The sequence below is a fragment of the Gekko japonicus genome, unplaced genomic scaffold (assembly GCF_001447785.1).
Source record: "Gekko japonicus isolate JY-2015 unplaced genomic scaffold, Gekko_japonicus_V1.1 scaffold347, whole genome shotgun sequence".
Classification (NCBI taxonomy): domain Eukaryota; kingdom Metazoa; phylum Chordata; class Lepidosauria; order Squamata; family Gekkonidae; genus Gekko; species Gekko japonicus.
Genome location: NW_015173133.1, coordinates 17268 through 31228, shown reverse-complemented (window position 1 = coordinate 31228; position 13961 = coordinate 17268). Strand labels below are relative to the sequence as shown.

Here is a 13961-nt window from a genome sequence, read left to right as displayed (position 1 = left end):
CCCAACCTTTCTAGTCCCGTTATCTTCGTCGACAACGGGCTTTGCTCCCTAGTTATATAATAAAACTGAACTGGGGTGGCTAGATTCCATTCACTCCAAAATTGGTTTGCTCCGTGATCTGTCACTCAGAAGCTGTCCCTATCCACTGGCTGTGTTGCCTGAGTCTCACCTCCAATATTGTAAACAGTTTGCTGTTTCTCTTCCCCCAGTGGCCAGTCAGAACACAGAGGTCATTTGCATATGTGGCCTGATTGGCCTTTAGCATTCTAAACACTTTGGTTCTGGCTGTTGGGAGTCCCTGAATGTGCCCTGAGGTAAAATTCATATCCCAATCTTCCCTTAAATGGTCACTGGAGTCACCAATCTCCCTGTGGGGCCTGGAGATCTCCCAAAAATCACCGTGTTCTCGTCACAGAACATCATTTCCCCTACAGAAAATTTCCCAGCTATTACGATGGCTGCTTTGGGCAGTAGACTCCAACAAACCTTGCCCTCCCCAGGCTCTACCCCTCAGACCTACAGGTCCGGCCCTCCCCTTAGTGTTTCCAGCCTCCAGGCAGCCCCTGGAGATCTCCAAGATCAGTTCTTCTGGAGAGAATGGCTGCTTTGGGCAATGGACTCTTTGGCATTATACCCTGCTGAGGTCCCTCCGCACACCAAACCCTGCCCACCACAGGCTCTACCCCTCAAACCTACAAGTCTGGCCCTCCCCATAGTGTTGCCAGCCTCCAGGCAGCACCTGGAGATCTCCGAGATCAGTTCTTCTGGAGAGAATGGCTGCTTTGGGCAATGGACTTTATGTAATTATACCCTGCTGAGATCCCTCCACACCCCAAACCCTGCTCCCCCAGGCTCTACACCTCAAATCTATAGGTCTTTCCCAGCCCAGAGTTGGCAACCCTGTAACCGGCTATGGAACCGCTTTCCAGACCCTTGGAACCCAGAAGACATGGCATAGGAGGAGGTGCTTTTCTACCTTCACTGCCGCTGCATAATGCCAAATCAACATAAGTCAGGGGTGGAGGGAACCATACCTGTTACCATGAGGCTGTCCTCCCATACTTCCCACTTGGGCAGCAAAATGACTTGAGACAGCCCTGCCTTATAGCTAGGCAGAAGGAAATAAACATGGCTTGCCTCCCTCTATTTTCCCCTTTCCTCTGCCACCCCACCATGGGACACTCACCTGGAGCTTCCTTCTAGAGCTCGTTGTATTTCTTCCCACAACAAGCCTTACTCCTAGTAATCTGATAAAACACATTAAGCACAGCCAATTAAAATTCTCAAAAAGTGGGTCATGTGGAGCTATTAGAGACCGTAGTGACTGAGGAAGCTGAAGTCTCTGTTTAAACCAGAGCAACGTGTACAATAGTGTTTAATGTTCTGGGGTTGTGGGGGTGGTTTTTTTTTTTTTTTTGAGATTTCTAATTCAGCACTTTCTCGTTGTATATTCCTTTTGAAGGTTTTTTTGTTTTGTTTTTTTGTTAACAGTGACTTTCAGGTCTGTATGTTCAGGAAGATTAAAATGTTCCCCCACTGGAAAAATGTTGCCTCTCAGTCTCAGACAGTTCTGACCCTATCAGCATTTTACTTCATTTGCTACATTGTTGCCTATTTACTCAGTTCAGAGAGATCCTCCTGGAGCTCTCAACTATCTGCTTTAGTTTTTACCATCCTGAATAATTTAGTATCATTCACAAACTTGGCCAGTATGCTGCTCAGCCCAAATTCCAGATAATTTATGAATAGATTAAATAGCCCTGGTCTCAACGCTGATCCCCGTGGGACTCTACTACGTGTCAGGTCCTTCCGGCACCTCACTTCCCTCCATTCCTCTGTTTAGTCCATGAGTCCTAAGCTTTTTCGGGAGTCTTTGATGAGGTACCTTCTCAAAAACCTTTTGGAAGTCCAAATATAGGGATGGGCACAAACTGGGAAAATGTGGTTCATTTTGGTTCATTGTGTGCCCAGTTCGTGACCCACAAACTGTCACAAACTTTTAATAGCTGTTAACTGGTTTAGTTCTTGAGGTTTGTGATGTGATAGAACACCCCCCCCCGGCATGCTAGAGATACCAAACTCACAAGGGATCCCCAGCTGACTCTCCTCTACCTGCCCTTCAAGTTTGGTGAGGATTAGTTTTACGGCGTCTGAGTTACAGCCCCCCAAAAAGGAGCCCCATCCTCCATTTTTTTCTAATGGGGGGGGGAAAACAGCAAAAAAGCAAGGGCAATAGAAGCCCAGTAGAACAGAATCAAAGGTGGGAGGCATTTTTGCAAGCCCAGCAGAATCAGTGCTGCTGTGGCAGTGCAAAACCAGCAAGACTAATATCAAACCAGAGAATCTCCACAGTTGAAACTGAAGATGAGGGGGCATTTTTGCAAGCCCAGCAGAACCAGTGCAATGTACTAGTGTGTCATGGGTGTGGGTAAGGGAGAGCTGACGGACCTGCCAGACAGCTGGCCCCTCTGAAGCAGCAGAGGAGGACAGTTGGCAGCTGCTGCCTGCATCAGCATTCCTCACACCTGGCCCAGATGAGGGGGAGAAATTGCAAGCTGAAAACCCCCCTGACTTGCCCCCACGTGTGACTAAGTCTGTGTCAAGACTTAGCAACCAGGCAGCAGGAGGCCAGGCTACAGGGAAGACGCTTGTTTAGCCCTGTAGCTAAACAAACCTATATATAACCCTTTGAGACTGAGGTCTGTGCCCTGCAAAGAATGAATATTGTAAGGGAGCTTTTAGTAACCACCAGGGGTCTTTTGGGGCTGGAGCGTGCCGGAGCGCCACTCTGGGAGCCCAGAAGCTGGCACGAATGGTGGTGGCAGCAAGCCCCGCCCCCAGCCCCTTTGTGTGCATAAAGTTCATTCAAAGGTGAAGTCTGGGGAAATAGCAAAAGAGGATACATCAATCATTTTTAATGAGCAGAGCACCTGCATTGTAAAGTTGGGACACAGCCAAATAACATCCTATTTGTCAAATATGTGATTGATGACTGACCAGGGAAAGAAATCTGAACTGAGCATGTCTAAATGATGTCAACAATGATGTAAATTTGGGAGGAGCAAAAGAGTATATAAGTCTGCTCCCTGTATTTGCTCACTGAATATCCATGCTGAATTTCTTTGCTATAAGATGTTCCTTATTCGAGTAAATCTTTTTTTTACCCTTTATTGCCTGGAATAGTTTATTTCACTGTGTGGCTTATTGGCTAGCCACATACGTCAAAGAACCTTAGTGCCCTCAGGGTGTTGGCATCACTAACAAGGTATGCATTGTAGCTGGGCATTAATGAACATGGTTTTACATAGTTTACAAGCATCATAGGGTGGTATCTACCACTCTTTTAATTCTTCCTTTTATCTCCCTTCTGAATAGTCCTCTCATTTTTGTAAGACTGAAATCAAATGTGATTGTTTTGAGCTATTGGGGCAACTTTCCATTGACGTGAATGCTGAGCTTAATGGCATTGTGGTTACTATTTCCAACTGGGGCAACAACATCTACATTTCACACCAAGTCTGGTGCTCCTCTCAGAACTAAATGAAGGCTCACTGCCCCTCTAGTTGGCTCTCTGGTCCACTGTTTCAATACACAGTCATTTATAACATCCAGGAATCTTATTTCTATGGCACAACTTGAGTACACATTTGCCCAGTCAATGTGGGTAGCTGTTTTGCACCAATTATAGTTTGAGTTTAATGTTAATTCATATCATGATATATATTTATAGTTGAGAGTATTTTGATAAATGGCACATGTGATATACAATTGTGATATACAAATATATATATGTGATATATAAAAATATTGAATGTTTAATTTATGTTGATTTGTATACTATTTTGCATGGTTTGTTGTTTTGCACAGTGTCTTGAGAACAAGCAGACAGAAAGGAGTAATTGTCACTTTTCTGCTTGCAAAAGAACTGTTGTGCATGCAGAAATTTTCATTGGCATCCAACCCAGAGTCTTGAAACTCCTTACAAATCAGACTACAATCCTATGCTAGTTTCAGCTGTTATCAGGCTGTTAACAATGTAGTCCTGAACATATTTATACAAGAGACCTATGGATTTCAGTGAGATTTCACTTTGTAGTAATAATTCCAAGAGGATACAGTGAAAATAAACTGGAGTCCTGGAGCAATTTAAAGACTAACAAAATTTTATTCCAGCATAAATTTACAGTGCCCCAAGATTCCTGTTACCTTTCTTTCAGGAAAATAAAGACTTGCCAGTCCACCAAACATTATAAATATTTGGAGTTTTGCTTAGGGATGCCTGCCAACTCCAGCTTGGGAAATACCTGGGTATTTGGGTGGTGGACTAGTTCCCTCTAAACTGAGATAGTGTGAGCTAGCTCACAGTTTGTTAGCCTCCAGCTCACACATTTTTGCCTTGGCTCAGGAAGGATGGCTCCAGAGCAAACTAATGTATGCAGTAGCCAAATCGCTCGCTCACAACTTTAATGCCAGTAGCTCACAATGTAGAAATTTTGCTCACAAGACTGCACAGCTTAGAGGGAACAACAGTGTGGTTTTGGAAGGGGGAGTGACCTCAGCAGGGTTTAATGCCATAGAGTCCCCTCTCCAATGCAGCCATTTTCTCCATAGAAGCTGATCTCTGCGCTCTGGAAATCAGTTGTAATCCCGGGAGGTCTCCAGCCCCCTCCTGGAGGCTTGCAGCCCTGCTGTATAGTTGCCTTTTCATCTGTGGGGAAAAGGCCAAGTTGAAAGAAGCCCAAGGTCATCTAATGAAGCTACCACTTACTTTTACAGAACAGGCATGTTCCGTCAATCATGGTTTTTGTTTTTTAATCGTGTATTCTGGTGGTTACAATCTTTTGGCGCGACAAAGTGACGCTGCAGTTTAGAAATTTCATATGAAAGGTCAAGCGAATATGTGTTGTTGTTTAAAAAAACCATGTACCAAGTTCTGCATTTATGCTCGCTTGCAGTTTATTCATGCTTGGTGTTGTTGCTTTTTCTATGGAGCGTGCAACAACAATAGCGAATAGCAAGCTCAACGGAACGACGTGTGGGCGGGATTTAATGCTTGAGGAGGAAGTACTGGGGGTTCGTGGGAAGTGAAGAAGTGTCGCTTCTGCAAGGATTCCGGTGTTTCTCTTCTCCCCCTTTTTTGTGTCACGAGCCAGGTAAAATTAAAAATCAGCACAACAAGCCGTAGGGCTGCGCTCTGTGAGGTGAAAAGGGGGGAGGGGAGCGTAGTTCCTCCAACATATTTAGTCGGTAGCAAGTCCAGCTCATTATGGGGCTTTCAATCAGCCAGCTTGCAGTTATATACGTTTAGCTATTTGAGAGCAAGTTCCACTGCCTGCTCTTGAGGAAGTGTGGGTATAGCACTGGGTTTATGTGGTTTAGGTCACCCTCCCCACTTACTTGGGTGTAGGTTTTATGGAACGCCGTGTGTATTACTTCCACACAAAAATAAGTTTAAAAGGTCGCGCTGTTCTAGGCTGCTGCGGAGGGAGAGACATTTTTTATTTGCAGGTGTTAGCTTCGACCTGGATAAGGCTTCAGATCTAGGTGCACACAAGAGTAAGTCCTAGTGAACTCTACAAGGTTTACTTTCGAGAAAACCTGTATAGAATCAGACTACACGTGTTCGTGTTCTACTGGAATGTGTGACAAAGCTTCGAATTAGTTGTTTTATGGCTTTCCTGGGGGGGGGGGGGGGTTGTTTTTTTTTCTAATAGAAATGGAGACTTTCCAAAGGCTCTGTAACTATTTTATTTGCAAACAGGATTGATTGTGTGTGTTTGATTTCTGTTAACTGAGTTCTCAGGGTATTTAAAGGTGCCACTAGACTCAAACCTGTTCTGCTGCTTCAGACCAACAGGGCTACCCACCTGAGTCTGTATACATACTAGTGTGTAATGGTACTGTAAAAACTAGCATTCATTGCAGCATATGGTTTTTGTGTGTTGATTAGAGTTCATTTCACCAGATGCTAAGTGTATATACAGTGAAACAGGGAAGAATGGTAAACAGAGGAGTCAAAGGGCAATGAAATGCAAAAAGTATTGCCTGGTGGTTCCCTGAAAGGCTTAATGTTACATAACGGATGTAGTCATTCACAATAGCAGTGCTAGGTGATAACACAATTTTACTATATTTGTTAAGCTAATTTAGCAGCTACGTTACAATGAAGTACGATTGTGCTGATTGAATTTTAATGACATTGTCGCAGGCTTCCTGAAATTTTTTAATTTGGCCGCTTCTCATTGGAATCTTCCTTTGAAGTTCTCTTGTGGAAGCATGGTGTCTTTCAGGTCAGTGGCAGAGTAGCCAAGCTAATAAAAACATCCTCCCACTGTTTTCTGAATCTTGCCAATTTTTATATCACTAACTTGTTCATCTTGTGTAGATAACACAATGTTGTTTGCATATATCTTGTTGAAGGGTAAATGGTATGCTGAACCTTTGAAAATAGGGTTGCTGTTAGACCTTGTAAAAGTGATGCTTGAGTGGATATGGGGTGTCATTTGGCTTTATTGCAGGGTCTGGTCCTTTTTAGTGTCTCTGTTAGGTAGCTCATTGTTACTGGTGAGTAGCTGTCAGGTTAGGAGGTTGCATACAGGCAGGGAATGGCCTAATGACTGATGTGGTATATTAGCTACAGTGGTGGGCTTGGATTGGAGAGATTTGGGTTCAAGTTCCTGTTTGACCATAAAGATCACTAGGTGATCTTAGGCAGGTAACTGCTTCTCAGCCCAATCCTAGCAGCATTATTGTGATGGTAAATGTTCTTATTGCTTTGGAGGAAGGGTGGGATGCAAATATGATCACTATTAGTTCTTTAATCAGCTACCCATCTTGCTGGGGGGACTGAAAAAGACCAGAACTTGCATATTCAAGATCACTTTTCAACATACCATATCTACCTGATTGTTAAGTATTTGCTAGAGTTAGAGCTATTAATTTTAGTGGAGTTTATTTCTACACAGTTGAAAAAGCTACTTTACCATTATAATGCAAATCTCCTGATGAGCTTTTCCTTTGGAGATAGCCATTGTAGAACTTGAGGAACAGCATAGTCAAAAACACTGTAATTAGTATGTAGTCAAGTTCATAGTTGAAGAAACTGAGACAGGAAATTGCTCAAATAGCACAGGAAATGACTGGCAAAGAAAGCAGAGATCTGGTTTCTTCCTTGTGGATGTGCAGTTATTCTCTTTTGACATTGATCAGAGCCAAGTTGGTTGTGTGAAGGCAACTTGGTCCAAAGCTGGAAGTGAGGAAACAGATTAAATTAAATTATTCTAGTTTAATTTTCAATGAGATGCATTTATGTAGCCTTCTGTGGTCCTTTACTTGTTTTTTAATGCTGTGTAAATTCTCAAGGTATAGGAATAGTTTATTCTGTTCCAGTAGACCCCCCCCCCATTCGTTGGTTAGAGGGAAAGCTGGGAGTGTGTGTGTGTGTGTGGGTTTTTTTTAAGGTCAAATCTTTGGACATTCACTCTCTGGCTTCTGCTTATTCTATACCAAACTGGCATATCTTTTAATGTGCACACACCCCTTCTATTTTTGCAGCAAAATATGAGTTCATTAGCCTTAAGAATTTAAGCTTCGTGTATCAGATGAAGTGAGCTCTCTGACTCATGAACGTTTATGCTGGAATAAATTTTGTTTGTCTCTAAAGTGCCATAAAGTCAGCAGGACAGAACAGCAGCTTTGCATACAATGATACATAACGGGCTTAATCTCATTATGTGCCAATATAAAAAGGCTCCCACAAGGAATGGCCTCTATGTCCCTCCCTGATCTCTGTCCAGCTCTTCCTCCCTGCTTAGTCAAAGAACAGGAACTTGTGTTGCTCAATCAAGCAGAGGGGAAGAGCTGTATGAATATGTGGGGAATGTTCACAGGCTTCCAATTTACTGTAAGAGCCACGTAGGGCAGAGGTGGGGTGGCGCTCTCTTATACCTTCCAGTGATATCCCTCTTCACATCTTTGGTGTAGACTTGGTTTAAAATCAATGCAGTATTGAAGTTGTGAGCATCAACAACTGAAGATGATGGCTGGGGGATGGAATCTGTTTGGGCATTCTCAGAAGCTGAAAGAGAAACAGGACTCTGTTTATAGGGTATTTGTATGGCACTGTAGACATACAGGGTTGGATCCAGTGGTCATTTTCCACAGGCATGAGGCGCATTATTGCTCGTTCCCCAGTACTCACTATCCTGAAGGATCAGCATTTTGGGAACCTAGTCTTGCAGGTGTGGGGTGTCAGGAAAATTTGTTCCATTAGCAGATGGTGCTTTAATCCAACCCAGTAATTTTTTTTTATAGGCGTGAATAACAACCACACTCTGCTGAGTTCATCTTTTTTTAAATTGGTGATGATTTCTGCTGAATGTGCTACTCAATCTATTGTATGAAGTACCAGTGTATTATATAGAGAGATATGTAGAGCTTTAAAGGCTTCTGACAAATCCCCCCCCTTTCAAAGGTGTTATATTCATTAGTCCTGTTATGCCTGAATTTTGTAAAATCTTAAATTAGCCAAGCAAAACTTTATACTGGAGCTGGATTTATTGGCTGTGATCCAGCACAGGGTTAAGCTACTTTCAGCTAACTGAAATCTATGGATTTAAATACACTGAACTCTGGAAGGCATTGGGACCTTCATTGCTGGGGCTCCCAGTTTGAAAAGTTGCGAAGATGTGACTTTCTTCTGTGACTACCTAAAACATGGTGCTTACCAACTAGGAATGTACCCCACTCATTGTGGCTACTGAATCAGAATGCTCTGCAAATGGGGGGATTTATATTGGCCTGATACTTGCATTTATGTACATGATGCTATCCCTTTTGTTACCTCCAAAGTGGCTATTTTATCTTTTTATCAATACATTTATTTATTTATTTAGATTTAGATCCCAGGCTCTGGGCGGGTTACAACAATAAATTACAAGCAATAAGCAATTAAAAGATATTAAACAATAAAAACAGTTAAAACAGTTAAAAGATGGGCATAGCAGCAATTAAATATTCAGCAATCCTAAAACTGGAAACAATTGGGCCATGGCCCAATAATATAAGGAAGAAAGTATCTGCTAATTCTGCAATAATTTTAGCTAAATTGTAATCCCATGCTATTTTATGGATTTTTATTGCATTTATTTCTTACCATTTTAGTTTTAAACTTTTTAATCTTGTTATGTAAAAATGTTTTAACTCTTCTGTTGTGGAGTATAGACGCGCGCGTGCACACACACATATAGTAAATTATGTGCCACCTTTCTAGAGATCTACTCAAATTGAAAATGGTATACTAGAAAACGGTGCACCATTTTTAAGGGTTATCTCAAGTTATCAGTTATCTAGTTGCAGTCTTACTTTAACATGTTTGGGTGTTTTCCTTTGTAGGCAGTGTCAGAATGAAACCTGTGACTCAGTGCTTCTTGATAGTTTGGTGCTTTTGGTTTGCTGTTTGTTACGAGTCAACTCCAAGTAAATTTGTTCATAGGTAAGTGACATGTACAGAATGATATCAAGATTATGGCTCTTAATGTCATAGTATGATAAACTGAACTGAAATTTCTGTGAGGAGAAGTAGTCAAGAATGGGCTAATTTCTGAGCCTCTGTTTCAAGGGATAGGTAGATTTCTTGAGACATAGCACTCCATCTTTTCCACGTTTTCAAGGAAACAGTTAATAGAGTTGTCTTGCTCTCACTACATTGTTGTTTACCTATGTAATTACCTTTTGGCATTGTTAACATGTCATGTCTGATACTTAATTCTTTGTTTTCAAATTTCTGCATTCCTAGTCCTTCACTCATCAGATGTCTAATTCTCTTGAGTGCTCTGATTTACATTGTGTAATCTGCTTTGAGTCTTAGTGAGAAAGGTGGACTGTAAATATCGTAAAAAAATACTTGGATGTAACTTTAGCTATTTATTATTTATTTATTATTTATTTTTGGGATTTATATCCCGCCCCATCCAAAATCAGCTCGGGGTGGCTAACAAGCGGCCGTGCCAGAATTAAAATATGCATACAACAGCATAATAAAAACAGATTACTAACATAAAATTTGGTGCTCTCATAAATTACATACAATTTCATACAATCCAAGATGGACGACATCCCAAACTGGCGTTCAGATTATTCACTGCAGAAGCGCCAGGAAGAGTGTTTCCCCAGCTCTGTTGGGCGACATCTGCCACTACTATGTGGGGCAGATGGTTGTAACATCATTGGTGGTATAATGGCGGCGGCGGCTCCCCCTCAAAGGCCTGGCGGAAGAGCTCCGTCTTGCAGGCCCTGCGGAACTGCACTAAGTCCCGCAGGGCCCGAGTCTCTTCCGGGAGCTCATTCCACCAGGTGGGAGCCGCCACCGAGAACGCCCTGGCCCTAGTTTGGGCCAACTTTGCTTCCCGGGGGCCTGGGATCTCCAGGCGATGGAAATTCCCCGACCTCAGTGCTCTTGGGGGAACGTACGGGGAGAGGCGGTCCCTTAAGTAGGAAGCGAAGGACAGTCAAGATAGTCCATAAAGTCTTGAACTGCATCTATGTGGGGGTTTTACCCTCCATGGCTAGTAGGAAGCCCCTGCAGTACATGGGAGCATCCACATCATGTCATGCCCAATATGGGCACAACTTGCCTGGCTCCTGGTTCTGTCCCCCTTTTAAGATAGCAAAAATAAAAATCTAATTTTCTTTAGCTTAAAGGAGAAACCACAGATGAAGGTTCTGTGTGGACACTTGGCCTGCAGCGCCTGTAGGGAAGGGAAGGGACCTAAGCTTTGTTTTCAAAATGATGTGGGACAGCTTGCTGTTCCACAATCCCCTTACCTTTTAAAGAGCTTTCCCCCTTTCCCCCTTTGCCTGCTGAGCTGCACTGAAGGCTCACACCGTAGCTCAGGAGGAGAATCGAAAGGGGAGGCTCCTGTCCATGGGAGGGGGGTGCCAAAAAAAGAGAAAGCAGTACAAATGGAACTCTAAGCCCACCTGTTTGAAAAAACTTGATTTTAAAAGTATAGCGCCTATGTTAGTATTAACAGTGTGTTATTACTCAATATGCTTTTGATTGTAATTAGACAATATTGTATATGTAAGAGGTCATTATTTTGTTGTTTCAGTAGTCCTCACTTCCATGACTGGAAGAAATTGTACTTTGTTTATCATTGGCCAGTGACCGTGTGTAAGGTAAGGTTCTTCCTTTTAAAGGAACAGATCTGTTCAACTAAATTAGCTCTATTCTGAAGGCTCATGGTGAATAACTGTCTTCAAAATAAATGGCTTCATCATTGATCACCACAAGGAGAGGGGGAAATCCAGTTTTAGATACCTACTACAGGGGTAAAACCCCAAACCATAGGTAGCAATGTTAGGGAAACTCCTGATTGGTCTTGATCATTGCACTTGGGATGGGGTCTGGGGACTACATCTAAAAGATCTTGCTAGGTTTAACAGCTGGTGTAGCCATTAATGCAACTGGCTTACCCTCACAAATAATTGCTCATGTCACTTGTCTTGTTGCATGTGCAGTAGAATCTGGGAAGAGAGTACCAAGGCACAGCACAGGGGTAACTTTTAACCTGGAGTTAATAGCAGAGGTTGTTATTGATGCTTACTGTAGGCACAACACTACAACAACAGTCAGCTGAGTTTCTTCCAAATTTACCGTTATATAATATGTACATTGCCAGTATGATGTAGTAGCTAGAATGTTGGGTATAGTTGTGGAAGACCCAAATTCAGTCTCCATTTGGGTATGCTCACTAAGCAGTTTTAGCATAAATTCATGGTTGCTGCCTGTTTTGGAATTCTAGTGACCAGGGCCCTCCCAGGAACCCACCCAGGGTTCTCTCTGGGATGGATGGAGCTGGCCAAAGAGCAGACTTCATTAGAGAGAGACTGAGAGAGAACAGATGCTGCAAACTTGATCTATTTATTGAACCTTAAAATCATATAAAAATCTTAAAGCAAAGCATACAAAACTACCATCCCCAATATGTAAAATTTGTGTACACTAATAATAAGTAAAGGAATGCATTCCAGCTACCCACCAAGACCCCACCAAATCCATGGGGTGGTTGGTGTGTAGCGACTAATAATGAGAAAACAAGCCATACATATACCTTGCTAGCCACGTATAGTTGTCAAACAGAAATATGATGACAATATGACCCTGCCCCTCAAGGACCCACTGAATTCTGCTCGGAGTCAGCTCATAATCTGTGAGGTCAGAAAACTCCAGACACCCTTCCTGTGTCAAGGTGGAGCCATGGTGCCATATACCCTGATATCCCAATGTTTAGACTTCAGGGCTGGCACCATGCCTCGCAGGATGTAAGCAATGCTTGTAGGGGATAGGCCATAGGCAAGGCAACACTTTTGAAAGGAATGGGTGCCTGGTGAGAGGCATACAGCAAAAGCTAATCATGCTTTTGGGATCGATTCACACTGCTATACAGAAATGGCCCAGTCTCGCTTATAATTCTGCCACATTGGCAAACCTCTTCCTTCCACAGTGGTGGGCTGTGTGTCAGAAACACCCAGAAGCTTCACTGCTTTCTGGGTGTCTCTAAAGTCCAGAGGTTCAAGAGGAGCCCTCATTCATCTTTTGGTGGGCTAAAAAGATTCATGTGCCATTGGCAAATGCATCAGTGGTCTCTGGTTTTAAATGATTTGGAAGTTGACTCGTGATGGGTCTTCTTCTACCAACGTTTTATTTTCCATCAAAGCAAATTTTGGTATTAAAGTGAAGGAAATACAAAAATGGCAAATTGTTGCATGATTCATATTTAGAGTGCTTTGAGGATGAAATGTTAGCATAAAGATAGTTTCAGAGGGTAGCTGTGTTGGCCTGCAGTAGAACAGCTGGATTCCAGTCCAGTAGCACCTGAGCTCCAGATCACCTTATATGCCTCGGCGGGGAGGTGCGGGATGTAAGTTTAACAAACAAATAAATAAATATTTGACAAGGAAGCTTTGATTCTCAAAAGCTCATACCCCTAAAAATCTTTTTGGTCTCTAAGGTGCTACTGGACTGGAATCTAGCTGTACATAAAATAATTACTGTTAGCCGTATGCTTTTTTTTCTGTAAAGAAACCTGTGCAAAATTGTCTGCTGTGGGTCATATTCTTGTCGGGCGATTTAAGATTGTAAAACTATTCCAACTGCAGGCAGGGGCTTGCATGACGGACTGCTTCCTCTATGCAAAATATTCATAAATGTAGAGAGCTAAGACTGGGCGAGTCTCACTGGTCCCTTGTTTTCTTTGGGCATGAGTTATTTTGTTTTTAATAGAGAAACGTTCATTCAGGTGAGCCCTGTCAGCAATCTGATGAAACAGGTTTACCAATTAATTTGCCGTTAGGCCATAACTGTGTAGTTGGCAGTGTATGACACTGAGACAAAGCATGCTGCCAGCAGCCCGGTGTGATTTGTTTGTTCACTGAAAATGATGGCATAATTGACATTAATGGGATTTTCTTAGGACCACTTGAAATGTATAATGTTTCTATATGCAAAAATGTGTGATGTTTCTATGTGGAAAAATTCTTTTTGCTTTTTGATAGAAAAAAGTAGGTGAATCATAACCACAGCTGGCTAATGCATATTTTATATAATATGTATAATACTCCTTTTGTTTAATTAGCCTCCGAGATGGCTTTCTGTAGCTTTTTTTAAAAGAGGCTTCAGATAGAGCATGCATCTTAGTTCATCTTTCAATATTGGAGCAGCTAAGAGATGTTGGTGGCAAGTCTCTTCACAGCTTTCTGATGTTCTTTCTGACTTGATGTGGGCCACAGTGTTCCCTGGTGAAATCGCTCATCTTGGAAGAGTGCTGTCTAGCAGCACCTGTTGTGATTTATACACATATAATCTCTCACACTCTCTCTCTTGCTCTCTCTCTCTCTCTCTCTCTCTCTCTCTCTGTCTCTCTTTTTTAGTAATAAGATTTTTAAATCACATATTTAAT

The 13961-nt window shown here is 42.4% G+C and overlaps 1 protein-coding gene across 1 annotated transcript in view; it reads left to right on the top strand.

Moving 5' to 3' along the window:
• Window positions 1–5083: 5083 nt before the first annotated feature.
• The window catches only part of LOC107119626 (ribonuclease T2-like), a gene marked incomplete at its 3' end in the record, with an annotated part of 20095 nt that continues 11217 nt past the window's right edge, over window positions 5084–13961 (top strand). Inside the window, exons 1-3 of the mRNA XM_015422161.1 lie at window positions 5084–5153; window positions 9394–9493; window positions 11112–11178. Coding sequence (XP_015277647.1) covers window positions 9405–9493; window positions 11112–11178 — 156 coding nt within the window. The remainder of the gene's footprint in view (window positions 5154–9393; window positions 9494–11111; window positions 11179–13961) is intronic.